Source organism: Macrosteles quadrilineatus, unplaced genomic scaffold (assembly GCF_028750875.1).
Source record: "Macrosteles quadrilineatus isolate MER2022 unplaced genomic scaffold, UCM_ALF_1.0 Scaffold_1__1_contigs__length_201487025, whole genome shotgun sequence".
Taxonomy (NCBI): Eukaryota; Metazoa; Arthropoda; class Insecta; order Hemiptera; family Cicadellidae; genus Macrosteles; species Macrosteles quadrilineatus.
Genome location: NW_026542594.1, coordinates 114,196,181 through 114,222,597, shown reverse-complemented (window position 1 = coordinate 114,222,597; position 26,417 = coordinate 114,196,181). Strand labels below are relative to the sequence as shown.

General features: G+C 34.9%; 1 protein-coding gene across 1 annotated transcript in view; it reads left to right on the top strand.

The window, feature by feature from the left end:
- Nucleotides 1–26,417, top strand: part of LOC128983547 (WD repeat and FYVE domain-containing protein 3) — a 143,451-nt gene that overhangs the window by 3,383 nt on the left and 113,651 nt on the right. Inside the window, exons 2-14 of the mRNA XM_054402862.1 lie at nt 2,333–2,536; nt 8,805–9,053; nt 10,313–10,465; nt 11,783–11,975; nt 13,133–13,319; nt 13,790–13,956; nt 14,737–14,939; nt 15,962–16,110; nt 20,737–20,858; nt 22,027–22,194; nt 22,892–23,007; nt 25,724–25,963; nt 26,238–26,386. Of these exons, the coding sequence (XP_054258837.1) occupies nt 2,339–2,536; nt 8,805–9,053; nt 10,313–10,465; nt 11,783–11,975; nt 13,133–13,319; nt 13,790–13,956; nt 14,737–14,939; nt 15,962–16,110; nt 20,737–20,858; nt 22,027–22,194; nt 22,892–23,007; nt 25,724–25,963; nt 26,238–26,386 (2,294 nt within the window). The 5' untranslated portion in view covers nt 2,333–2,338. The remainder of the gene's footprint in view (nt 1–2,332; nt 2,537–8,804; nt 9,054–10,312; nt 10,466–11,782; nt 11,976–13,132; nt 13,320–13,789; nt 13,957–14,736; nt 14,940–15,961; nt 16,111–20,736; nt 20,859–22,026; nt 22,195–22,891; nt 23,008–25,723; nt 25,964–26,237; nt 26,387–26,417) is intronic.

The following is a 26,417-nucleotide window of genomic DNA, read 5'->3' as shown; positions in this document are numbered from 1 at the left end:
GCAGCCGGGCTGTGATCATTAGTGTTTTGTATGGCCATGTTTTATTTATTCGTAAAAATGTTTGTTCGTGTCTCATGTTTATGTTCTGAAGACTTCTTGATGACCTCCTAGGAGAGACAACGCGTCTTAAAGGCTTGTCAATGACACCTTGAGTGTCAAAACCGGTCTCTATCCAGACGACCAATGGATTACGCTGGCAACAAAAAGGTATTTAACCTCCAGAATATATTGTTAAAAAGTAATCTGGAAGGCAACACCTCAAAAATGACCCTATAATCCCTCGCTGCGTCCACCGGGGCTGTCCGCTGCCTAGGCATGTGAGTCACCTACTGGCTGTATTGATACAATGGTACACTTTCTTAACAGAATTATAATTTAACAGTTTTAAAACTAGCTTTGAAATCTACTAAAAAAGTTATGAAAAATTATACCAAACTCGACCAAGGAATTTTATACAGTAGTATCAAGCAAGGAAGAGCTCGAACGACGATGGCCACATAGCATATTTGTACAGCAGTTGTAGCGCACAGCGTCTTCATACCTTGTGGGCGCTGTAGCATGGTATGGCAAGGGGGAAGGAGAGTGGAAGGGGACGACGAATAGTAGTTGCTCTAGCTCTAGACACCAGCAACTGGTGCTTGCCACCACTTAAGTGTACCATTAAATGTATTCTCTGTTTTTTACCTCTCTATGGTAAGACGAAATATCGCTCGTAATTGAATATGTTGGAGTGAGAGTGCTGCCTCTGAAATTCATCACAAATGAATAAATAAGAACAAAGCCTAGTCCAGTTTGTGATATTTTTGGAGCCTTTCAATGGAGTAATACAATAATTATATTTGTTCTAAATACTGTACAAACATTACAATTTTTACTAAAACTAATACTGTATAATTAAAATGTGGAAAACATCAATATTGTGATAGTTGGCCAAAAACATCAATGTTGGAATACATTGGCATAACAAAAACATCGGTAACCTCCATGAATCTAAAACATATCCAAAGTGAATAGGAAAAATATTGATATTTTGAAAACATCGGCCATCAATGCTCATCCCTACACCATTCCCTCTATCTCAACTACTCTTTTTAATATATATCACCCACTAGAAAAATGTTAACCATTTATTAAAGATAATGCTACCAAAATTGTATGGGTCATAAATAAATGGGCGTCATTGGTAAATGGGTCATAAATTTGACCATTTGAGTCTCAAAGATTAAGTTATTCGGTACCTACATTGGTATTATACCGACCACACCTAATAATTATAACCTAACCTTACCCGACCTAGCCTAAGGGTGGACGATGTGTTAGGTTAGACCAGGTTAATTAGGTTAGGAAGATTTTGGTATTTAAACTAATTAACATCTTATTTGAAGGTCGATTAATTGGTGTGTTCAGTATAATACTAAAGTACCAGTTATTCATTAATTGAATCAAGCATTTTACCATAGTGTTTTACCATAGCCTTCTATGAAAACAAAAATCAAACCCCTTATAAAACAAGGTTTTTGTAAGTTTATATAGACGCACACACATCACGATCAGAGACTTAACTTAAAAAGAATCGTAGCTATCGCCTCAACTTTCAGCTGAGCTGCTCAACGTTTATTTTAGGTGGGTCTGGGTCCCTCCCACCTATCAGGTGAGCTCTTCTTGAGCTGTACACTAGACCTGACTAAGACAGAATCAAACCCTCAATCTCCTAGACAGGGAGACAATGTTGTAAACCACTTAGCCATTGATCATAACTACACTGGTAAACCCAACACTCTACCAGTTTTAGGCACTCGGGCACAGTTTTCTAGTTTTTTTTTATTTATTTTTTTCTTTTTTTGTGCTTGCATAAATATAATTTGTAAAGTGAAGGTGTTTTTTTTTTAAAGTTAAACTTCAGGTACTTCTTAGATGAAACCAATTTTGTACAGCTAGCAATATGCTTCTTTAAAAATCTTTGCTTGAATTTCTATCTCAGAATCTTGGAAACACCTACTCAGTTGGGGACATATTTTCTACCACACTTGTTTGTTAAACCATTTGATATTACATCTTAGGAAATCCTTCCACTCCAGTATGTGTAATGAAGGCTTTTGTAGTTGAAGCGAATAACAAATGCCCTCAAATGAGTGTATAATATATTATGTGTATTATATGATATTCATTACCGTACTGAAATTCTGGACTGAATTCTCTGTGAATGTGACATGTAATATGGCTCAAAAAATAGCTGACCGCTATCCTTGAGAATCGGCTTAGTGGCATCTGATGTTAGGCCAACTATCTTTTAAGGACTATTTGTGATCATGAAAGTATTTTGTCATTCCAGGACAAGATGAATATAATGCGCAAGTTGCGAGGTGGCGGCAATACTGCCTCGGCCCAGGATGAGGCCAACTCTAATCCCCAACACACTGCTCTCGGACTTATGCATCTCAAGAAACTGTTTTCCGAGTACACTCATCCATCTCATCCCCTTACTGAAAAAGAGAAAGATGACAAGCTGTACAACATGCTGCCGCTCTTCTGCAAGGTAAACACATAAACAATCCTTTCCTACAAATATTCTTATATATACATTTCTTACATGTACATTTGAGTTCCACTAGTCCGAACACTAGTAATCCGAACGTCAGCTTAATCTGGACGAATTCCAGACATTTTTGAAATTAAGTCTAATTTGTACTATTGTAAAAATATATTTTACAAAAATTAAATTGTGAGAAAGTCTTTTACATTGCGTATCTCTATAGGCCTACGATTTGAAAATGAGAGACAAAGAAGAAACAACGCATGCATTTCAATTAAATTCTCTCATTTTCAAATCGTAGGCCTACTGTAAATAGTTTATTCTCGAGTTAATGTTTTTGTGACTGTGTTTTTTTTTTTAACCGTGACGTGACATCATGTGTCAACAATTTCAAGTTTTATAAAATAGGATCTGAAGATGGTATAATAATACCGAAACACATAATCCTGTTGGATGATCAAGGAACACTATAGGCAGTCTGCAGGTATTATAACCATCATATTTTGATGATTATAGATAGTTCATATGTGTGTGTGTTAGCATGACAACTTAAGAGTTAGAATCATCTGATTTTGAAGAAATTCGGTACAAACATGCAAACCTGCATTTATTCGAACAAGGCCAGCATGATCGGATTATGAGAACAGTGTTTAATGGGGTAGAAGTTGGTTTTCCTAATTTTAAGCCCTCAGTACACAAAATGTTGCAGAAATAAACAGTAAATTTAAAATTTCAACGTCACTCTCATACGGAACTAGTAAACTGTTGTTGTTTTCTTGTTTATTGAAATATTTTGATCAAATTTATTTATTCCATACCTAGATTTTAACATTTCACTGAAAAACATTTTATTATATTCCCTGTAGCAAACAAATCTATGTTTTCTTCTCGTGGCACCTAATGCTGTTAAATGTAAAAAAAACTCATGTTTTTAAGGAAGTATTTTAGTGAAAATACAATGGGGTAAATTGAAATTTGCTTAGTCTGCAGGTTTGCTGTGGCGGAGGTGTTTCAAATAAATAGAGAATATTCCTACGGTAGGCTTACATCACATTGAACATTCAAAACATATAATTACAATAAGGTATTTTAACCAGCATGGATTAACTAGGGTGAAGTGCTCTGTCACATTCAGTATTGTGATGCATACTGCACATCAGCCATTGTCTCATGTAGCAACATCTGTCAATCACCGGCAAGGTCATAAACATGGCAATTCAATATGTAGAAGGCATTTACAATGTTTGGTCTACTAGATTGTTGTTTTTTTCCTCCTTTTTAAAAAAGTTATGTTTTCTACGTCAAACTCAAATTACATTTAGGCTACTATGAATGAAGATTTAGTTTAATATTTTGTATTGGGAAATCTCTTTCAAACTTAAGTTTTTGTGTTATTGTGCTAAATTACATCAACTATACAACCTCATAGAATTTCAAAATCTAAGTTATTTAAAAGCATTGAAAAAGGATTGAAATGTTGATATAGGCCTACTTGTGAAGCATAATAAGCTCGTTATTGTAATTTGCTCTAATAAAACTAAATAATCTATATGTTTAAAAAATGTTATCTAACAGAAAAAATCAATACTTCATTTAAGTTTTTTTACTTATTTAATTTTTTAGATCCAAACGGATTTACCATTTTTACATGATTACAGAGTTATTACAATACCATACAGATTAAATAAGTATGTGACAAACGACTGAACAAGAATCCAATATTTTCCATTCCAAAATAAATTCAAATTCTTTGTTTACTAATAACATTTTGAAAAGTAAATAAATAAATAAAAACGTCTTTGTTAGCCAGCTTTCTCTGATACATATCAGTTTTTCAGAACAACTTTTGTCATTAAACTACTGTACTTACAACTAAACATTTATATGTTTTAAAAACTTGTTAAACTTAAACTTAAAGGTATTGCTGGATGCAACGGTTTTTAGGCTCTCGGGTAGTCCGTTGTACAATGTGGGTCCGAAATATGAGAAACTTTTCTTTCCCAATGCCAAGGTGACCCTTGGAAAGTGAAGCCTCCCACCTTGACAAGTCCTACGTGGTATGATCTCATCCCGGACAGAAAGCCTCTCACAAAGATAGTCTGGCTCATGGAGAGTCAGTACCCTGTGAGTCATGCAGCACGTCAAAAGCCTGCACATGGCTTTCATGGATAACATTCCGGCTGCTTCACGGAAAGGGGAAACATGATCAAATTTTTTAAGGCAGAATACAAATCTGATTGTTGTGCTTTGAATTTACAATACAATACAATACAATACAATACAATATTCTTTATTGTTAATTCGTCAAGAATTACAATAGTGTCAATACAATAGTGAATTGTACATGTTAATTTTCATAAAATTCCTTTATTGAGTAGAAGGGTCTTGCGATTAGCCACTTCTTTAACTCCTGGTGTAGCTTGTTGCCAGTCAGGTCTCTCAGGTAGTCAGGTAGATGGTTCCTCAGCTTGCAGCCGGTGTAGGAAGGTTTTTTCTCTCAAAGAGTTGTTCGGTGAACTGGTAGTGCAAATTTGGAGCCATGATGGGTGTTGTAGTGGTGCAGGTCTCGGTTTCTTGGGGGGTTTATTTCATTCACATACTTTATAGATTCAAGTATGTAGAGAGACACCACTGTGAGGATTCCTAGGTTTGCGAATGCTAGTCTGCAAGTCTGTGGTGGGACAAGGTTGGTGAGGGCTCTTATGGCTTTCTTTTGAAGGACAAGAAGTCGATTCATATTTTTTTTTGAAGTTCCTCCCCACACTGTCAAGCCATATCTAAGATGCGACTCTACCAGTGCGAAGTAAGCTGTTTTGGCCACGGAGAGTCCGCCTATGTAGTTTATTCTTCTGACGACATATATTCCAGTACTGAATTTTTTGCTTAAGTGGTTGATGTGCTCTTTCCATGTTAGTTTGTTATCAAGGATAACACCGAGTAATTTTGTGTGGTTTTCTATTGTTACATCCTCTAATTGAGGGACTATGTCTTTTTTCTTACTGAAATTCAGAGTTGTAGTTTTTGTGGGGTTTATTGCTAAGTCATTGTTCTTTGAGTAGAGGAAAGCTTTATTTAGGATCGATTTTGAATTAAGGTAAAGGTTTTGGGCTGTGTTGTCCTTGATCAAAATGGTTGTGTCATCTGCATGCATGATTGCAACAGCATTTTCACTCTCAATTTGTTTGGGGAAGTCATTAGTCAATAAGATGAATAGAATCGGGCCTAATACAGAGCCTTGTGGAACTCCTCTCGTCAGCTTGCTTTTTGAAGATTTGAAACTTTCTGTGACTTCATTTGATGAGTTTTTCAGTTCCACGACTTGTGAACGTCCCGTTAGGTAGCTTTTGAACCATTCTAGCGCAGAGTTTCTTATACCGAGTCTTTTGAGTTTCTTGCATATCAGGTCGTGGCCCAGGCAGTCAAAAGCCTTACTGTAATCAAGGAAGATGGCGGAAATGTATTGTTCGTTTTCTATCTGGTCTAGGACGTACTCAATTAGTGCTGTTATAGCTGAGGATGTAGATTTATTCTTCCGAAAGCCATGTTGGCTGTCAGTTAAGAGTTTGTTATGATTAAGATGTGCCATTAATCTAGCCAGAGCAATTTTTTCTATGATTTTAGAGAAACTGGAGATGAGAGAGATGGGCCTGTAGTTTTGAGCATTTTCAGTTGGTCCTTTTTTATGTTTGGGGTATATTTTACTGACTTTTATGGCGGATGGGAATTTGCCTTCTTTAAATGATTTATTTATAAGATAAACCAGAGGAGAGATTTGCTGTATTCTGCACATGCCTTCCTTAGTGACACTATTGCCATATGCAGGGAAGAAGTAGTAGACTACTGACAATATCAGTGACTGCATTAGTTGAAGCTTTGCAGCCTCATGCAGCATACCTATGAACCTATACAGACCTATCAGTCTTCCTATTGCTCGTTGGGAGACATGCGTGATGTGATCTTTAAAATTCAAATTTCTGTCAATAATGACGCCAAGAGTTTTGGCTTTGTCACAGACCGCCAAACTCCTGCCATCAAGATTGATGCTCAAGCTATTATCTCTTAGTGTCTGTACTAGGTTCACAGGTGCAGTATGAAGTACAGTGCACTTGTCTGGATTTAGCCTAAGCCCATTAATGCTAGACCATTTGGAGATGTTCTCCAGATCAGTGTTGATCTTGTCGATGGCCTCACTCATGTAACCAGGCTCATAAGACAAGTGCAACTGGGAATCATCCGCATACAAGTGTGCAGTACAATGAGACTGCAGTACAAAGTATAAAGATAAGAGTGTCATCATGTTAATAAGTAAACTATAACTACAAAATTTACAGAACTAAAAATTTTACTCCAAACTAAAGTAAAATTAATCATCAAAAAACAACAAATAAGATAATGACCCTGATAAAATTAATGAAAGCCATCAGGTTTGTGCTCAAACATGAATTCAGTCTGTAAAATATTTCTAGTCCATCAGAATAAAATCTTCTATTTTATAGGTTGAGGTTCATTTGTCCAAGTTTGTTGAAAATTACAAAATATTGGAAAAATCAGTTGTCCGAGGTTTATTATAACTATAATAGTTATAGTTTATTATTACTAATAAGATAAATCAACTGTCTGATTTTTTATTTGTCCAAGTTTATTAAATTATTTAAAATTATATTAAATTATCATTTGTCCGAGTTTTTATTTGCCCGAGGATGGTTTAAGTTTAAATAATAGTAATATTTGGTTAAATCAACTGTCCGAGCTTTCATTTGTCTGAGGTTTTAAATTATTATAATATTATCGAAACATATCAAGCGTCCGAGTTTTCAACTGTCCAAGTAGCTTCAACATCAAAAGTGACTCCGCGCGCCGAGACTAGCGTCTCAGGCGCCTGGTCAGAAGCCGATGTAAACCTCTTCTGCGAAGAAGTCGGGCATTGTGCAAGAGTTCTTCACATCGACTTGAGAATTTTTTTTTATTATAAGCAAAACAACAACAACAACAACAACAAGACAATTTACAATTTTTAATTATAAAATTAAACTGTCATCACCTAACACAACCAACCAAACTTGCTGATAATATAAAAAATATGTAAGATAAAAATCGAATGATGGTTTACTTATGATGTTTGGTTATAAAATTAATTTTAAAATATTTTATTATAAAATTAAGCTGTCATAACCTAACCTAACCAACCAAACTTGCTGATAATATAAAAAAGATATAATATAATTTTTCTTAAGTCGACGTGAGGGGCTCTCGCACAATGCCCCACTTCTTCGCAGAAGCATTGTCACGTAAAAGTTGCTAAACTGTAATCTTTTTTGATATTGCACCTATTTCATCGTTTTGGGAAGATTTATTTTGATATTTTGAAGCCATCGTGCGTGCCCCTTGCTCAGCTTACTATTAAAATACTCCACTTGAAAAAGCTCAAAGGTCACAGGATTTCTTTAAACCTGACTCTTGAATTTACTACTCACCCACACCCCTAGCTTTTTGTTTGTTTATTGATAAAATGACTCATTAGCTGACTGGGAGTTGTCAAGTCAGCAGAGAAAGTAACCAAGAATTTCACCATTGACAACCAAAAAAAGATATTACAGGCGATTTAGCAGGGTAGCCAACATCTTTGCTTACATTTACATCTATGCTTAATACAAGTCAATCCATTTATTAGCAGTATTTATGTAAAATACTGGAGTCAGTCATTTTTTATCTATGGCACTGCTGAACGGACCCTGATCGGCCATAAAATGTATGGTTCTAGGGTTTAAGTGGCTTTTTACAGGATTTTGAAAGTATAAATACAAATGTACATGTTTTTTTTCTACAAATTAATCATAAGATTTCATGTAGGCTTATAAACAGAAGGAATGTCAAACAACCATGTGGCTTACAACTGAACTGTCGAGGCAACAATATACAGTGGTTTACTTAACTTAATTTTCATCCCAGTGCAAATTAGATGTCGTTACAACTAAGGTTTAAATTCGAAATACGTCATGATCACTTAGATGCCATTGTCGACAATATCACGTTTTAACAGAAGTCGGTTACTTGGACGTCATCAAGGAGTTTTTTTACTCACAAACACACTCTTTGTTTACATAAATCCCGAGAAAAGATGTTGTTTAAGATAACGGAAACCAGCCTGTACTTCATTTAAGTGCAACGATGCAGGAGGCGGCTGGAGAACAGTCCTAACCTGGCAAGACTGCCCTGTTCCTCAGATGAACATATTTTAATTGTCTCTTATTTGTTCTCTTATCTGGTGCAGGTGTTTGGCAACAGTCCGTGTACAGACATGGCAGACAAGTTCAGAGACATGTCAGCATTCTGTCACCAAGTGTCCAAGCTGATGGTGAGTGAGATACGCAGGCGAGCCTCCAACCAATCCACAGAAGCGGCTAGTTGTGCCATCGCTCACTTCCTCGAGATAGAAGGCAGTGAGGAGGTCAGCAATGGCTGGATGTTATTGTCAACTCTCAACTTGCTAGCTGCAGCTGGAGACCCGGCCCTCATCCAGGTCTCTACCCTATAACATAACTTTAGGTTTTAATAATATTATTTCTTATTGTCATGTTTTTGTCTCTCCTTAAACTTGCTGTAGCATTAATTTTATTTGTAGTGCTCCATTGCTCTAGACATAGCCATGAGCTACGGGGCTGAAACTTTAGCTCAAGTTTCCTGTTAACACTGTTTAACCCTGAAGACAACGATGTTGTTTTTAAAAGTGACCATTGAAACATATTTCTAGTTTTAGTTGACATCTCTATATATTGTACACTTCTGATTTTTATAGGATTTATTAAAAATTATTTACCCACACACTTTTAAGGTATTAAAATTTAGTTTTTCTAGTAAAATGACCCATTTTTAGTAAAAATGAACCACTTTTATGAATGATAAATGTCTGAATCCCAGCAAGCATTCCATAACAACATTAGCCAGCATTGAAAGATTTAATTTAGTTAGGATGTAGTAGTTATTTATAACTGAACAGTTATGAAGTAGCCCGAGTAGGTTTTTGTTATGTGAATCATTATACTAAGATAAGATCATAGCTCAATTTAACGAGCCTCAACCTAAAGAATGCATTGGTAAGTTACAAAATAATATAGTGTTGATATAGTAGACTATTATCAATTATCCTACCTAAGCTGGACAATGCAAAAACAGATAAACAGAAAGGTCAATTAGTGAAATAAACTGTTGTAAACAAATTTTTAATGTTATATTTAATCATCGAAAACTTCCATAATACATGTTTAATAAAAACTTAATAACCAAATAAACGTTTTAAAAACTGTTTAAAGTCATCACTATGGTTAAAAATGAAAGTCAAAGTCAAAACACTAATCTAATACTGAAAGTGTAAAATAGTTTGAAGTGCTACATATCCTCTCAGCTACAGGGCTCTGTCGCACTATGCCATGAGAGATACTAGAGAGAGGTACATAGGTATGAAGAGCTGGTGAGTTTTGTGGTTCATATTTATATATTTATCGTGGTATCCAGCATACAAAAACAAGGGAAAGTACAGTCAGTCAAGTGTAGGCTCCTAAAACGTGACAAGTACTTCAGAGTACAATAAGTGGCAGTGTCAGTGTCGGGGGGGTTGTCCCTATTCTTCTTGTCCACAGGTAGGCCCAGATAACTGAAACTTGGGGGCTACTGTATGGCACATTTATTGTTTGTTCTGTTCAGATTTGTAATATCAAGGTTGATGTTGAACATCAACAAGTCATCAACAAGTGGTAGTAATTGGATTTTGTTGTTGTTTAGGTCATGACTTCGGTCTCTTTACCTTCAACACTAGTCAAATGTCTCTACCTGTTCTTTGACTTGCCTGAGATGACAGACCCTGATAACTCCCAAACTGATAGTGAATTCACTCCAAGAGAGCGAAGAATACTTCTACAAAAAATATTTGTTCAGGTAAAAAACATTATATGAAATTTACAACTGTATTCCTAAAATATACCTCTTAGAATAATCAACCATTGTTTCTATTCTGGTTCTGTTGAAGTTTTTAGAGTTTATATTTTGTAACTTATTCTGCACATTAATTATAGAGAACTTTAAGAAAACAGCAATGTATAGGCCTAGATCATTTATTGATAACATACAAAAATATTTTCTAAAGATTGTATTCATCACTAAGATTGCCTATTAAAATATCTTGGGCTTATTATACCAAAAAAAATCATCAATGAAGTTGTTGTTAAAATCCTCTTGTGCTTAATCTTTGTTGATTTTGCAGACAAATTTGCAATTATTTAAAACTCCATTTAAAAATTCAATTGGAATCAAATGTTCTCTAGGGGAAATAATCTATGCAAGTTTGAAACATATATATTCTTTGGTTGTTGATTGTTCATGTCTAACTAAACACGAAACTCTCTGAGTATATGAATAAATAAATAAATATAGGATGGAGAGGACACAGCTAACTCACCTGATGAAAGGTTGCAGATGAGTCAAAGAACACATAAAATCACACACATAATTTACTTAATATTTCGCCTCTTTCAGAGGCTTCTTCAGAAGTAGGCCTAGATGGTAGTTACAAAACAACAGTTTTGACAACAAAACAACTGTTGTTTTGTAACTACCATCCAGGCCTACTTCTGAAGAAGCCTCTGAAAGAGGCGAAATATTAAGTAAATTATGTGTGTGATTTTATGTGTTCTTTGACTCATCTGCAACCTTTCATCAGGTGAGTTAGCTGTGTCCTCTCCATCCTATATTTATTTATTTAATCCAAGCTAAATGCTTTTTCCTAAAAACATAACCTTTGAGTATATGAATAAACCATTTGTACATTACAGACTCCATCAGTGGTACCAATAATAACTTACACCACTTGAGACCAGACTAAAAGAGACTTCACTCCACAGTTCACTGTTACAATTTATCCATCCCTTGAATAAAAACAAGATTTAATAGAGTGGTTTGGTATATTTCTTATGGCTGAATGAAAACTGTAGTCTGAAAGTCAAGATTTTGTCTAGAGCAAAAAAAGTCCCTGAGCTACATGGATTCCCTGGGTATTGCTAAATAAATGAAATACGGCATTCCACAACGGACTGCCGTCACAATTAAATTTGATTTCTCAGCTGACATACACAATTAATCAAGATTAAATAGCTGATAATTGTCCTGTTATGGCTTTCTCCAGTAAACTGGTCAGTCAGAACAAAAAGAGTGGCTTCAAAGCATGATTTGTAAGGTGAGACTGTCATGATGTTGAAGGTGTTGGTGCGACTCTGTAGTCATGCCTCCCCTGCTGAAGAATTGTCTCGCAAGGATGATCTGACCCTTCTCTTCTCAGCCATCACTAGTGGATGTCCTCAGTATAATGTTCTGTGGCGCAAGTCTGCTGCTGAAGTGCTCATGACTATATCTCGTCACGGTCTTTCAAAGCCTGTCGTTAGTTACATACACAGTAAGTCAAACTTGTTTTATTCCCTTTCTTCTGTTGGATTGTTGTGACTGGTGCATGGGCATCTATTAGCAAGAGGGGGGAGTAAAGTCTGTTTAAGACCCTATGTTAATCAACTTTTTACAGATTCTCAAAATCATGCACAAACTATAAATTTACAATACTTAGTTAGCCTAAGCAAATTTAGTGAGCAAAACTCCTAAAATCAAACAGTTTTTACTTAAACTTTTTAAAAACATAGGGGGGGGACTCCAGAAGCTCCTGAACACAAGGGCACAGAATAACCCAAGAATAAAAGTTAATGGGGGTTATTCCGTACCCTCCAGTCCTCCTAGTCCCCCTTATGGAAAAGTTAGATGGATGCCCATGGAATGGTGTATAATGAAATGCACATATTTTGAACACTAAGACAAATCTAAAATGTTCTTGACTCAAACACATGTGAATAGGAAAAGTTAGTGATTAGTTTAATTAATGTTGATACCAAAATTTATCAATTCTTGATACCAATACAATTTTTTTAGTAAAACATTTTTTTTTTAATGGATTGGTTATAATACACTATTTCATGTCTTTACTTCCTTCCATAAAGTATTTTTGAGGTAATTGGGTGTTTCTCCAGTAAAGAATAAATTAAAGCAGAATAGACAGTTCTAATCAGCTAATTACAAATAACTACCTTATTAAGAGTAAATGAAGATCTAAAAACTACAAGTGAAAAAAAATGTTATTATAACAACTAGATGTGTGCCAGACTGATATTTTCAGTCAAGCCAAACTCGAGGTAATATCGTGATCATCTCCAACGGTCGTGGAGACATCATTGTCGTCTCTTGGGATCATTGCAAATCCTGAATATCTTCCTCGGTCAGGGATACATCACTGTGTTTCTCGGTCGTGGAATGATCATGAATTGCTCAGCGGTAACAGAAACATCTCTCACAGTCATGTAGACATCATTATTCTCTTCGTGATTGTGTAGATTCGCAGACGTGACGGGTGTCGGTATCGGAATTGACTTTTGACGATTGATTCTTGATACGGATGCCAATGTCCAAGTATCGGTAGTATTGAGAATCAACACATCCCTACTAGAAATATTACTCAGTAGTTATTATTTGTGTTTGTTTTCACTTGACTACTCACTGATCTATTTGCAGCCAAGGGATGTGTGGCACTTTGCATTGACAACATGCAGAGAGGCCAAGAACTGTCTCCCCTGGAGATTGTGGAAATGTTTGTTGCCGTCTTCTGTTTTCTGAAGGACTCGAGTGAGGTCGCACAGACTTTGTTGGATGACTTTCGCACTTGCCAGGGATATGTATTCCTCTCAGACTTTTTACTCAAGTGAGTGTTACTATTAGGCTAAATGAAAGAAGTAATTATGTATACTGTAATTCAATTCTAAAAGTTTAAATAACATGACTTTGAATGCTGTTAATCAATATAATTTTATAATTACTGGAGTTAGTAAATTTTGGGCTCAATGCCTATTTTTGTCACCTGCTCATATTTGATTTGTAATATTCAGTCAGGCCAAATACATTTGCTACTTCCAAGAATTTCAAGAGAACAGAATAACAACACAACACACAGAAAACAGTGAAAACACACATAAGTATAAGACAGAAATGAAAACAGAACACACACATTGTGCACAGTGTGTTTCAGGGTACGGTACAGAAGTGAATAACACATTTTTAGTAGAGTAGTCGATTCTGTTGATTTAAGTCCTCAAATTGTCTACAAATCACAATATGCATAATTTATATTAATGTGAAGGAACACTCTACCTAGTAATTGTTTGTTTACCTCAGGTTGGAGCAGGACAAGTCGTCGGAGGCAGGGGAGGCTATTCGCAACCTTGTCTTGATGGTGGCTAGCCTGTGTATGTGTGGTTACACAGAACTGAGGCCCAGCCCTGCCAGCAACGGCTCTCTATTCAAGATGATGGGATTCACTCTGCCCCAACCGCAGGGAAGAGGTGCATATCTTGGTAAAACTATTATGTACTTTTACCACACATCCCGCAGTGTTGTTCCTCATAGCGGTTGGACATTTTGTGGTATTACTCAGTAGATTGGTAATCCTTACTATCATCATTTACGTGGCTTTTAAAATACCTATTTATTATAATACAATTGACTTCTGCAAGTGCAATGATCATGCTTATCTCATATATGGCCCCCCTTGCTTCCAGTGGTGCTTTACTTCATACTAGTGTACACATGTGTTATATTACAACAATCACTATTATCATTATCACAATTAATAGACAAAGGCACTCTGTCCGAACATTTGTGTTTACATACAATAAATGAATAAATAAAGTTAACAAATGAAATAAGTTGCAAAAAATTTTATTTAAAAGTTACCTCAATGTTTCATAACTTGAAAGAGTTTGAATTTCCTTTTAATCTTTATAACAAAACATTTTTATCAACATTTGTCTTTGGTTTGGATTAGCAACAAATTATTGACTTTAGTTTGTGTTTATTTCTCATCATAATATATAGCAGTTTTAAGTTACAAAATGTGGTCTTTCAAACTTAAGCAAAGATTTATTTTTTGTTTGGGTGTTATTTAGAAATCAACTAACTCAGTAAGTCGCTCAATATTATATTCATTGCTGGTGATTGTTACAACATATTTGATTTGATTTTAAACTACCGGTAACAAATCCAAACCACATTAGCTGGTGCAAAAATTGCAACATAAAACTTGTTTAGTGATGTGAAGCTCAATAACTTTGTTCTACCGACAGGGGCAAGTGTGCGCAATATTCAAGCATTCCAAGTACTGCAGACCGTGTTTATCAAGTCCAACTGTCCCGTTCTGTGTTGTACAATTCTGGACGCCATCTCTAGTGTGTACCATTCGGACAACGCCAACTACTTCATACTGGAGAGTCAACACACACTGCCGCAGTTCGCTGAGAAGATACACCACAAGACACAAGAAATACAGGTGATAACACTGAGTTGGTTATCATCTTCAAGATAAGCATGTTGCAGTCCCTATATTTCCCGCATATAGGGGGTTTCTGTGACCAAAAATGCATCTCGTGCATCCATTTACATAAGTTTACATAAGTTTACACAAGAATAAATTGCACAATTTTACGAATTGCATAAATTTACACAAGTTTACATTTACATAAGCATACATAAGTTGTTTTGAATATTACTGAACACCAATATAAACTCCTTTATAGTTAGGGTAACTGAAGTGCTTCTAAAATAGACAAAATCTATTAACAGTTATGGTAATTTTCCAAGCATCCCCAGCCTCTTTTAGTCTGTGAAAGTTTGCCTGAAATACCTTAACTCTGCCAGTTGTGCCTGGAAGGTTTATTTAGTGTAAAGAAGTCTGTTATGGATCAGAGTCTTATTATTTAATCTGTCATGCAAAAATGTCTATCCTTTGTTACTTATTATCTAAAAAACGTGATTAATAAGCTATGCATAGTATTGTTGTTATGATGCAAGTTATTGGAAGTTTTTTAATTACCATTACAACCTTCTCAAAACAAGGAGTACAGTTTCCACAATCTCACAAGTAATTGTTCATCATTTTCCCGTTATTAATTGACTGTGGTCAATGAGTGAAGGAATGTTTAATTTAATATTCTAAGTTTTGAAGCCGGTGGGATGAGTATTTACTCTATTGAATAAGCTGGAAAGATTTTAAATAGATTATGAAAAAAATCAGTTTATTTGAATAAAGAAGAACGAAAAGTAAAATCTCAAATAATACAATGCTCAAAATATGAATCTCAGACTGGTTATACATGTGTTTTAGTAGATATAGGTAGACATTCTACTGAGGGTCTTTTTAATGAAGGTTCACTGTAAATTCAGCAATTTGAAGTAAAGAAACAAATTTATCCTAGATACATTTTCAAGACAGTGTTAAACGATAGATTGGTTTTATAACTTGATAGTTAGAAATCAGTTTACCAACTAATGCGTGATTTTTTGTTGTTGCAGGAAAAGTTTTTTCAGTTGTTAGAGTTCATAGTATTTCACCTCAACTTTGTCCCCTGCAAAGAACTTATATCATTGTCTATCTTGCTGAAAAGTCAACACTCCATCAGCTGCAGCATCGTCTGTATGCAAACATTGCTCAACATAGTCAAGTAAGTTAATGGCTTGTTTAATAACTGAAATTTATTCATAACTAAGTCAAAGATCAAAAATTGACTTTTTGGGGCGTGCCACACATCTGGTTAATGGTTAGTGACATTTTCCATCCAAACAGATTTACTCCTTAGACCCAGCTCAAGCCCGTTTATCCCATGATAACTTGACTCTCAGAGGAGATTCAATTTTTTTCTTGTATGTAAAATTTAATTTATTACTGTGTCAACCACATAAATTGTAGATTTGAATTTGCAAAAACTGAACTAAAATGTAAAAAGAAATAATATTCATTAAAAAAAGTCTAAAAACTGTTTGTGTACTATGTTATTGTATTCAAATATTCAAATGTTTTGGAAATAACTAGGACCAATCAGATAGATCAGTCACTGCTTGTTTTAAAACCATCCCCCTTATTAAAAAAGAGAAACTAATTTAGTGAGTTTTGAGTTCATTTAAATAAGTAGCCTTGCTGCAAATGCATTTGATTCCAGAAAGTAGGTGGTTCAACACAAAACAATCGTTGTATTTCAAAAATTATTTAAAATATATTTACTAGGGATGGTCGGATCCGACCGGCACCGGATCGGATCCAAAAAATTTCGGTGATCCAGGCATAAATAAATTGGAAGCTGCATGCAAAAACCACGATATAGCATACTGAAGATCGAACTATTGTAAAATATACACAGATACCCTTTTGGTGGTCGTGCAAACTTAGTGCATTTTATGATTTTGTTAGTGTCCCCAAAAAATGAGGGATTATGAGCTCAATTGGAGACTACTCTATATTTAAGATATATTAACCTTTAAACATAACCAATAATATTTTAAACCGTATGATTTAAATTGGCATTTTGTTAATTACGTTTTTTTTTACCCACCCTTATGACAATGTGTATCTGGCATCGAGGTAGACTTCTGGAGTGATCGCGCCCGTGTTGAAGCGAACCGTTTTTCGGTCCGGCCGCGAGTAGCTGTGAGCAGCCCGTGGTAGGCAAGAACGCCAGCGCTAAGATGGGCGGGATAGGGAAAATCGCGACGCGCGTCTACTTTTATTTTGTTTCCAGACGACATGATTTTTTTTAGGACAAATGAACGATTGAATTGTATTCTCTAATAGATTGTGGTTCTTTCGGAATTAATTTCATTCTTACTTTCACATCAGGTATATTTTTAAAACACGATTAACTTCAACTTTTAGTGTAATTTTCTTGTCAGTGACATGTTTTATTTTATTTTATTAAAAACAAATTGGAATATTTCCCTGACACATTTGTATAATATTTTTAAACATTTTTTGGCTTTTGAAATAAATTTGGATAGAGGGTCATAACAGTCCAATTACTGTAATAATTAGAGATTGGTCTCATGTTTATAAATTAAAATGAAATAAAAGGCAATAAGAACACTTTCAACGAATCAAAATAATTTATTATTATTAAATATAGGCTACATTATCTATTTGAACTCAAATAAGATAAAAAACATTATATACAAACATTAACACCTTAATAACATTTATGTCTAGATTTTTAGATCTTAAATCCTAAACATTTCTAAACAAAATCAGTTTGGTTAATTTTTGTCTTAACCCAAGATTAGGCAAGTTGGAAGCACTTGTAGCTTCCCTGGCTTTGTGATGGCCAATTACCTTTAAAAATAACTACCAATTGCTTTAATTAGCATTACTCGATGGTTTACTTCGTCTAAACCATTTGCTGGGTGGTTTTTAAAACTCCTTAAACTCGGGAAAAGTAGTATATTTTGAGAAAAGCTACATTAATTGCAAGTAGATTATTACTTGAGCTGGTCTCAAAACAACAATAATAAAAATAAACGAAATAAAAATTTTCCGTTTGGATTGCACAATTTTCGAGGGACAGCCGGGCGTTGTAATGGTCAAAATTTGCTATTAACGCTTATTATTTCCAATCTACTATAATTTAAATTAAGTAAATAGGAAATTGTTTCAAAAACACTTGAAATATTATTCAAGACATTAAACCTATAATTTTTTACAATATATCCGAAAACTTTGTATTTATTTTCCTGTGGAATCCGATGGTCGTCCCCTTTGCTTGCCTATTTGTACAATTAATAGCTGCACATGATGTTACCATCTTGGAACATTGGGAACATTTTAAAACTGAAAGTCCAGTGCATTAAAATATCAACAAACGATGGCAGAGATGATAAGACGCCCAACTCAAGTGTGCGCTGCTCGTAAACAAACAAAAAACATCTCGATCCTATCAATGCCTGGCAGTGCTACCACTGCATTCACGAAAAATCCCAGATTTCGGGTTGTCATTCATGAAATTTACCCGTTAAAATCTCCAAATATTCTTCTTGTTTTTAAAGTATGGCAAATAATCAATTTAATTTGAATGAACATTGGTCGTTTGTTTAGCTGAAAACAAATTTATAAATTTAATCTTAAACTTGATTGTTAATTTTACTCCTTAAGTACATGTGGAAAGGAAAGTATGTATTTTCGATAAGATCCTATACAAATACTTATTAATAAACGTTCTAGATTGTTTTCTGAAAATGCATATCGACAAAGCTACACAACCGGGACCGGGTACTCCGGGAGTGGCCGCGCGGTGGCGGCGCGGTACCGTCCCACGCTCGTTTCCAAACGATTTAATAATGACGCAATCATTTTATCACAAATTGGTTGATTTGAAAGTTAAGATCAACTCATTGGCTACAACTTTCCCGCTAGAAGTTTGTTTGTAACCCAAAAATAAAAATTTTCCTCACTTAGTGACTTTTCCATGTCAGTCTCTGGTAAGTCTTCTATATTTTCAATTATTAAAATTCGAAATAATTATTACAATAAAAGATATTTATACTGTCAGAATCCGATGTTTATGTAGATTAAGAATATATAAGTTTTATTTGACTGGAGCTTTTCCGTCGAGCTACAACAGCGAGTAAACTGCAGCGCGCACGATACTGAAATACGCCCGAATTCGTTCTTGCCTACCACCGCTTTCCAGCACGGACCGTTTTTGCCCCATTTAGCGATCACTCCAGAAGTCTACCTCGATGGTATCTGGATCCGGATCCGGAGATCCGAAGATCCGGATCCGAATTTTTCAAGATCTGGATCCGGATCCGGTACCGACATTTTCTTGGATCCGCCCATCACTAATATTTACATAACTTTTTCAATTTTCTATGTGTTATTATAAAATGTTCAACCTGAGTAGGGCCTACACTTCTTGATTTTTTAATTCATTTAACTATGAAAAATGTGTTATCATATGTTAACCAACACAAGTAGACTTCTCATCCCATTGTAAATTTTGAAGCTTATTTCTCTTGTCTAGTTAATGTACACAGGGCGCTAGTGTCGACAAAAATTTGTTTCTATTACTTTAAGGTTAATTTCATGATTTGAGCTGTACTGTTTGGCTATATAACTAGGGAACGAGATATTGTTTATGATTAGGTTGTATTATTTGGTTAAACGAGGTTTTAAATTACTGAAATAAAAAAAAACAAATTTTAACCAAAACACGACCTCTATGAAATTGGCTTCAGCTGTTCCTTAAGGATGAGAAATCTACTAAGGGAGTATATGTTTTATCCATGGTGTTATGCAGTAAAACACTTTTACGCCACACTACGCTGTTTAAACCAACTTCCCACGCAAGGATTTAGTCCAGAAAACAGCTGTTTGCAGCCATCTTAACCAAATGGGGTTATAGAGTCAAAACTAGCTGATTATATTTGGCAATGAGTGGTTATAAAAAAAACATAACATCTCTTAAGAGGTTATGAGTAGTGATTGTTAGTCCTTCATTCGGTGTCAATATATAAGGATATGTACAGATTTTTTTATTGTTAGCTTTTTTGTTGTAAGTTAGCTTAGAGTAGTATGGCGTAAAATATTGTACGTCACTTGTCCAACTTCGCCTTGCATGGGATTGACCACACTGGTCCGGTAAACACCTATTTTCAGGACTAGTAACAAAATATACTATTTCAAGCCACAAAAATAATGTAAATATTTTCATTTCATGTAATAATATATTAAATTAATAGTGTAGATTCAAAAGTAAGTATTCATGTTTTCAAACGTAAACAAATCTTTTCTTCATAAGGATAACATGGGAACTTCAAAAGCCACTGGGACAGAACACTGATAAAATTTCTTGAAAAAGCGATTTTTCGCACACCTAGAGGTTGATTGGAACCTCCATGCCAATTCCTGACTTTTTTTGGCTTGTAGTTTTTGTGATATAGTGATCAGTGAGTAAGTAGTATTTGACTTTTATAAGTATAGATTAACTGTGCCTAAACGCTAAAGATCATGGTATGGACAATATTAATTTTTTTCTAAAAAGGAAATATTCAAAGTGTTTGGTGAAATAGGACAGTATTTGATTAGCCTATTATTACGGTCATACTGAGGGTAGACACTTGTTGCACCCTGCATGGTCTGGAAAACTAAACTGCCAAGTACGAAGAACCTTCAAAAGAATAAGATTGATTGATGAATATTTTCTGTTAAAAGGCTTGAACTGAATTTGCATTCTCTCTCGCCAAATCTGTTTGGTAGTTTTCATCACAATAAAGTTTACAGGTAAATAAATACTTCTCTGTTGTAGGCACAATTCAATATTCAAGGATGTTTACCGAGAAGTAGGCATTTTAGAGGTGTTTGTGACATGTCTACAACGCTACGCCAATATTTTGAAACTTAAACAACAAGCTGCTGAAAATGGAAATGGTATGTCGATGTAGCCTACAGAAATGTGGTTGTCATTGAACTCTTGAAAATCTTTGATTTTTTCTTTTTAATGAAACTCTAAGGCTATGACAGTATCTTGAAATGTTAAATGTTTTTAGAGATATGTCAATACCGAAATTCATTGATTCTTGATACGAATATCTGAAAAGTAGATTCTTAATTCTAAATACTGATACCAACGATGGTATAATATAACTGACTGCATACAAGCTATAAAGGTATAGCCTAGATATAGGCCTATAATTTAGGTCTTATATAGGCAAATTAGAGATGTACAACAATAAAACACTATTAACAACAATATCACACTATTTAATACTTTAAGGCTTGTTTTATTGTCATGAAAAACATTACTGATATGTCTATCATATTATTTCATGCCCAATATTTACCTTTCCCACAATGTATCGAAAGTCATCTTTTCAAGAAGTCAAACTCACAAAAACGACTGTAAAAGTCGTCCTTTGCTTCCCGGAAACACAAACGATGATCGGCTAACATGGATGTGCAGTTTCACCTCATGATTAATGGATCAATATACAATATAGAATGTAGGATGTATCTCTTGATCAATACATCATTTATTTAAGATTATTAACATTCATAATTAGCTGTGTCCAACAAAGTAGAGGGGTTTTTAGTCAGTTGTCAGATCAATTCAGGAGTCTAACACTACAGGCTACCTGTGTGCGTAAAATAAGTTTCCTTCCTCTCTCTACAGGGTCAGGAAAACTGCCAAAAGTACGAAGATGGGGTTATATGTGTATGTGTGTTCATCAACTGTAATAAAATTTATCTGTTTTTGTTGAAATTTGGTGTAAAATATGTAAACCTATGTTTATTTGAACAAAGTTTAAGTTTACATGATGGTATTATGGGAATAAGTTTAAATGAGGTAAAAATTCACAACCGGTGTTGGACGGTTCAAACAAGCTTAAAATGATTGTGTACAGTTGTTATACATGGTTTTAACTTATTGGTAGTCAGAGAACAGTAACATATATTTGTTCAGAACACCTCTGGATCTCCAACAGTTTTTTTTTTATCTGGCAAGAGTTTTGTCCCGTGCCCGCCACACATTGTGAGGAGTGTTTAACAAGTTCGGAGAATCATTTCAGTTTTCATACACAATAGTGTAATGTTGCAGAGTACATAATTAGAACAGATGACGAGCATTTGGCCACTCTGGTGATGAACTGTCTGTCTGTGCTACTCAGTGGCAACCCTGCCAATGCTACAGTGTTTAGGGAGTGTGGAGGCTCCAAGTGTGTGCACGGTCTGGTCCAGTACATGGACAGTCGGCACCAGGCACTCGGTCAGTTAATCCACAATAGTCATACCTTAAAAAAAATGTAACTATAGTTAGAACTAGAGGTATGCGAGGCTGAAAGTTTTGATTTAGCATAGCTTTTTATATGATGTATGTGTCGTACTCGTAATGTAAATGTATTAAGTTGATTTGTCACAATTTATTCTTTTCAAAATACAATGAAATGATATAGAGTTGACTTTAATTTTAAATTACAGACGAGGATGATTAAACAAGAACTGAGTTTAAAACTAGTCTCACCTCATTTACCTTTGTAAACCCTTTCTTTGGGAATACTCTAAGAATGAAATATCAATATTTAATTTGAAATGTTAGCATCCTTCAATACCTTCAAGAATACTTAGTAGAAAGTTAACTTGCTGTTTAACTAAACATATCTGATTATTTAACAACAAAACAACAGTTATTTCTGAGATAATTATATCATTGATTGCATTTACATTGTATGGTTGCTAGTTCCGTGGTTCTCGGTAGAAAATCATTTTGATATATTGACATTACTGTGAAGATGGATAGAATCCATCAAAGGTTTTTTCTATCAATGATCTCAACATTATCAAAAACCTTTTACTCCTAACAGGGTTGTGTTACAAAAAATACGAAGATAACTCAAGGCCACATTAAAAGGTGTGTCTTTTTCAATGCATTTCAGACCCATAACAGTTGCACATGTTTGTTGCAGGCATCATTCGTGAGCTGATCCTGGCCTCGGGAGGTGAGGATGACATGGCCACACTGCTGGGGATGATGCACTCAGCTCCCCCCGCCTCTCTCACTCTCAAGTCTCACATACTCAAGGTACGACTGTTGACATATAGTGCTGATGTAAATTACTGATTTCTGTAAATGAATAAATTTATTTCCACAAAAACAAAAATTTAACAAAAAATTAGTACATCTCAGAAATTAACTTACCACTTTATCCTATAGCTGTGATCAGTATACTCAAAAACTTGTTATCAACATAAACATAAAAGTTCTGTTACTAAACTTATTACTCCTGGCTTCTATCTGTTGTATAACATAAATTAATACTTTTAAGTTTTAAAATCTAAACATAATTATTTGACAGCCTTGTAAGTAATGTGGGGTACGAATATATAGAATATTCACAGAAACAATGATTAATACTCAAAAACTAACTAAATTAATAAACCAAACTAATTTTTTTACAAACAGAGAATAATTTTAATATAACACAAAATATCTAAACATATACTACAATTTAACAAGGTAGACAACAACATGAGGTTTAATTTTAAAACATTCCTAAAGTTACAAAGTACCATTTATGCTGTCTAACCATTCTTTCATTCTGTTACATAAACTATTGAGATAATTACTTCTTATAATCTTACAAATGGCAACATATTAAATAGGAAAGTGCCTTAAAATAAATATGAATGTTTGAACAGTTCTTTGTTTACTGTTGGGGTCCTACAAAAAAGTCCACACTTAGTAGTGTAATATAAATTGTCAGTTCCATTAGTAACATTGAATATTTATTGTAAACATAATTGTAAATTGGTTTGTTTGGTCCGTTGGAAGCAAAATAAAATAAAATAAAGTTCCATTACTTCCAGTTTTAAGATAGCATAATGTTAATACTTTAATTGTATTAAATATTTCTGTGAAATAATCCAGCTTTTTTACCAAGCCAAAACTGGAAGGCCATCTTATTGTAAACTATAATGTATTTTATGTAGTGATAGGTTAGTACCACTTTTTCAAAGTCGGTACCGATACCGGTTTCTAGCCAAAATCCATTCTCATTTTTCGGTTGCGGTACTATTGGTACCTTATTTTAAATTTCTAGGATAGGCTACTATTTTTTTATTTTTAAAACAAAATATATACGTATTTTAATTTTACAGTATTTTGTATTAGTATAGGTTGGTTTTAATACAAAACTTAAGGGATTAACACGTTTGCTGCGGCGTACTGCTATATCAGTAGTGTGCTCCCCTGCCAAATATTGCGTCTGTCTGAGCCCAGCACTCGGCCGGCGACAATGTGATTGTTGCCAGGCTGGCTGTAGTTTAGAATACGAGCTTTATTTTGGTATATTCTTGATATATTCTTTATTTTGGTGTACTAAGCATTCCCGTAAAATCCCGTCTGGCAATGCTTTTGTCCCGTTTTTGGGGATTTTCACAATTCGAGCCATATTACAAAGACTCAGGTTATTGATCCAGGTAGTGCTGCTATCGTTGGGTGTTTCAGTGAACTACGTCCACATTCGGGGTAACGCAGAACAACCACCACTGCTCTTTTGTGATTCGTCTTACTGAGATATTTCAATGCCAATAGCGACCGCTGATTCAGTAGCGCGCCGGGGCTTCGCCGCAGTTTAGGGGCACCTGTGTAAAGGTTTTCAGCAGCGAACGTGTTAAGACAATAAAACTTATTTCATTTGTAAAAAGAAAAACACTTAAATAACCAAAACACACATTCAAATCAAAATAATATATAATGTAGACGTGATAAAAATATTTGATGAAATTGGTGTATCTGTACCAAAATTTATCAATTCTCGATACCGATATCTAAAAAAACAAACAATTCTTAATACTCATACCATTTTTTTACCAAGTTTTCTGAATGGATTGGTTATACTACAACAATCCCTGTCTTTATGTCTTTCTATTAGCCTAAGTATTTTTGAAGTAGGCTATTAGGGTGTTTAAGTAAAAAATTTATAGAGGAATTAAACTTTCTAACTATCCAATTTCCAAGTGTACCCTTCTTATCACATGAAATAACTTCCATATTTAAGGTACTGGTGTGCCAGCCTGATATTTTCAGTCGGGCCAAACTCAAAGTAATATCGTGATAATCGTTGTATTCTGAGATCACTGCAAAATCCAAAATATCTTTCTCAGTTACTGAAACATCGTCACTGTTTTTCACGGTTGCGGCAAGATCATGAACATCTTCCGCGGCCATGTAGACATCATCATTGTTTTACGCAATGGTGGCAAGATCATGAAAATCTCCCCTGCCCATGTAGACATCATCATCTTCTAAAATTGCGGCAACATCATGAACATCACCCACGGTTGTGTAGACGTCATTATCATCTCCCGACATCGCGGCAAAATCATAAACATCTCTTGCGGCCATGTAGATGTCGACGTCCGCGATCGCAATCGCGGCAAAATCATCTTTCAAGATCGTGGCAATATCAGTAACTTGCCAGCATTAGCGGTAACAAAGGTACCGGTACCGACTTTTCACCATCGTTTCTCGGTTCCGGTTCTTTTGCCAAGGAACCGACATTTGACGTGATGTACCGACACATCACTAATTTTATGTTACATCAACTATCACAGTAGAAAAATCCAAGGGTTTACTCATGAAACCTATTCCTACGTATTTTGGTCCGATTTTGATAACATTTGGTATGCACGTGTAGAGTTGGATAAACTTGATCGACTTATAGAACTAGCAAGATAAGGTAATGGGAACGGAGGGATATGAAGTTTTGAAATTGTTCAAAAATATTGTTTTTCAGTCGCTGCTGATGTGCCTGAAGGAAAGCCACCGCACTCGCACTGTGTTCCGCAAAGTGGGAGGTTTTGTGTACGTCATGAGTGTGCTGGTGTCTATGGAAGGGTGTTTGAAGGAGAACCCTGTCCCACCTTGGGACTCTGTCCCACTGTCACAAACTCTCAGTCTGCTGCACACAGTGTTCAACACTATTACTGTTGCAATGCGCTTCGAGCCTGCTAACGCCAAGTTTTTTCATTTGGAGGTAATAGTTTTTCAGTGATTTTAATTGATGAAAATTATATGTTTATATGTAAAGATGTTGATAAAATGTTGTTATCAACCACACAACATTTCATGGGGGATTCATTAAACTAAATGCCACATGCCAATTGGTAAAATAAATTTAACTTTTTTTGGGCAGAATGTCATTTATATTGGAGCATTTTCTGGTTCTTAGTAATAAAATTATCACAGCAAATTTATTGTTTATATTATGACTTTAGTATCTGAAATAGTAATCATTTACATGTTAACAGATTTGCATGACAAGTCTCTGCGACACATTACGACTTCTTGGGTGTTTCTCTCTACGAACTGAGATTGATGATAGTGAAGGATCTTGCACATCTTCCAAGGAAGAGGAACTTTTCCACGGTATCTTTACTGGAAATGTTCTAGAACCAACGTAAGTATTCTTTAGGATTTATAATTGAAAA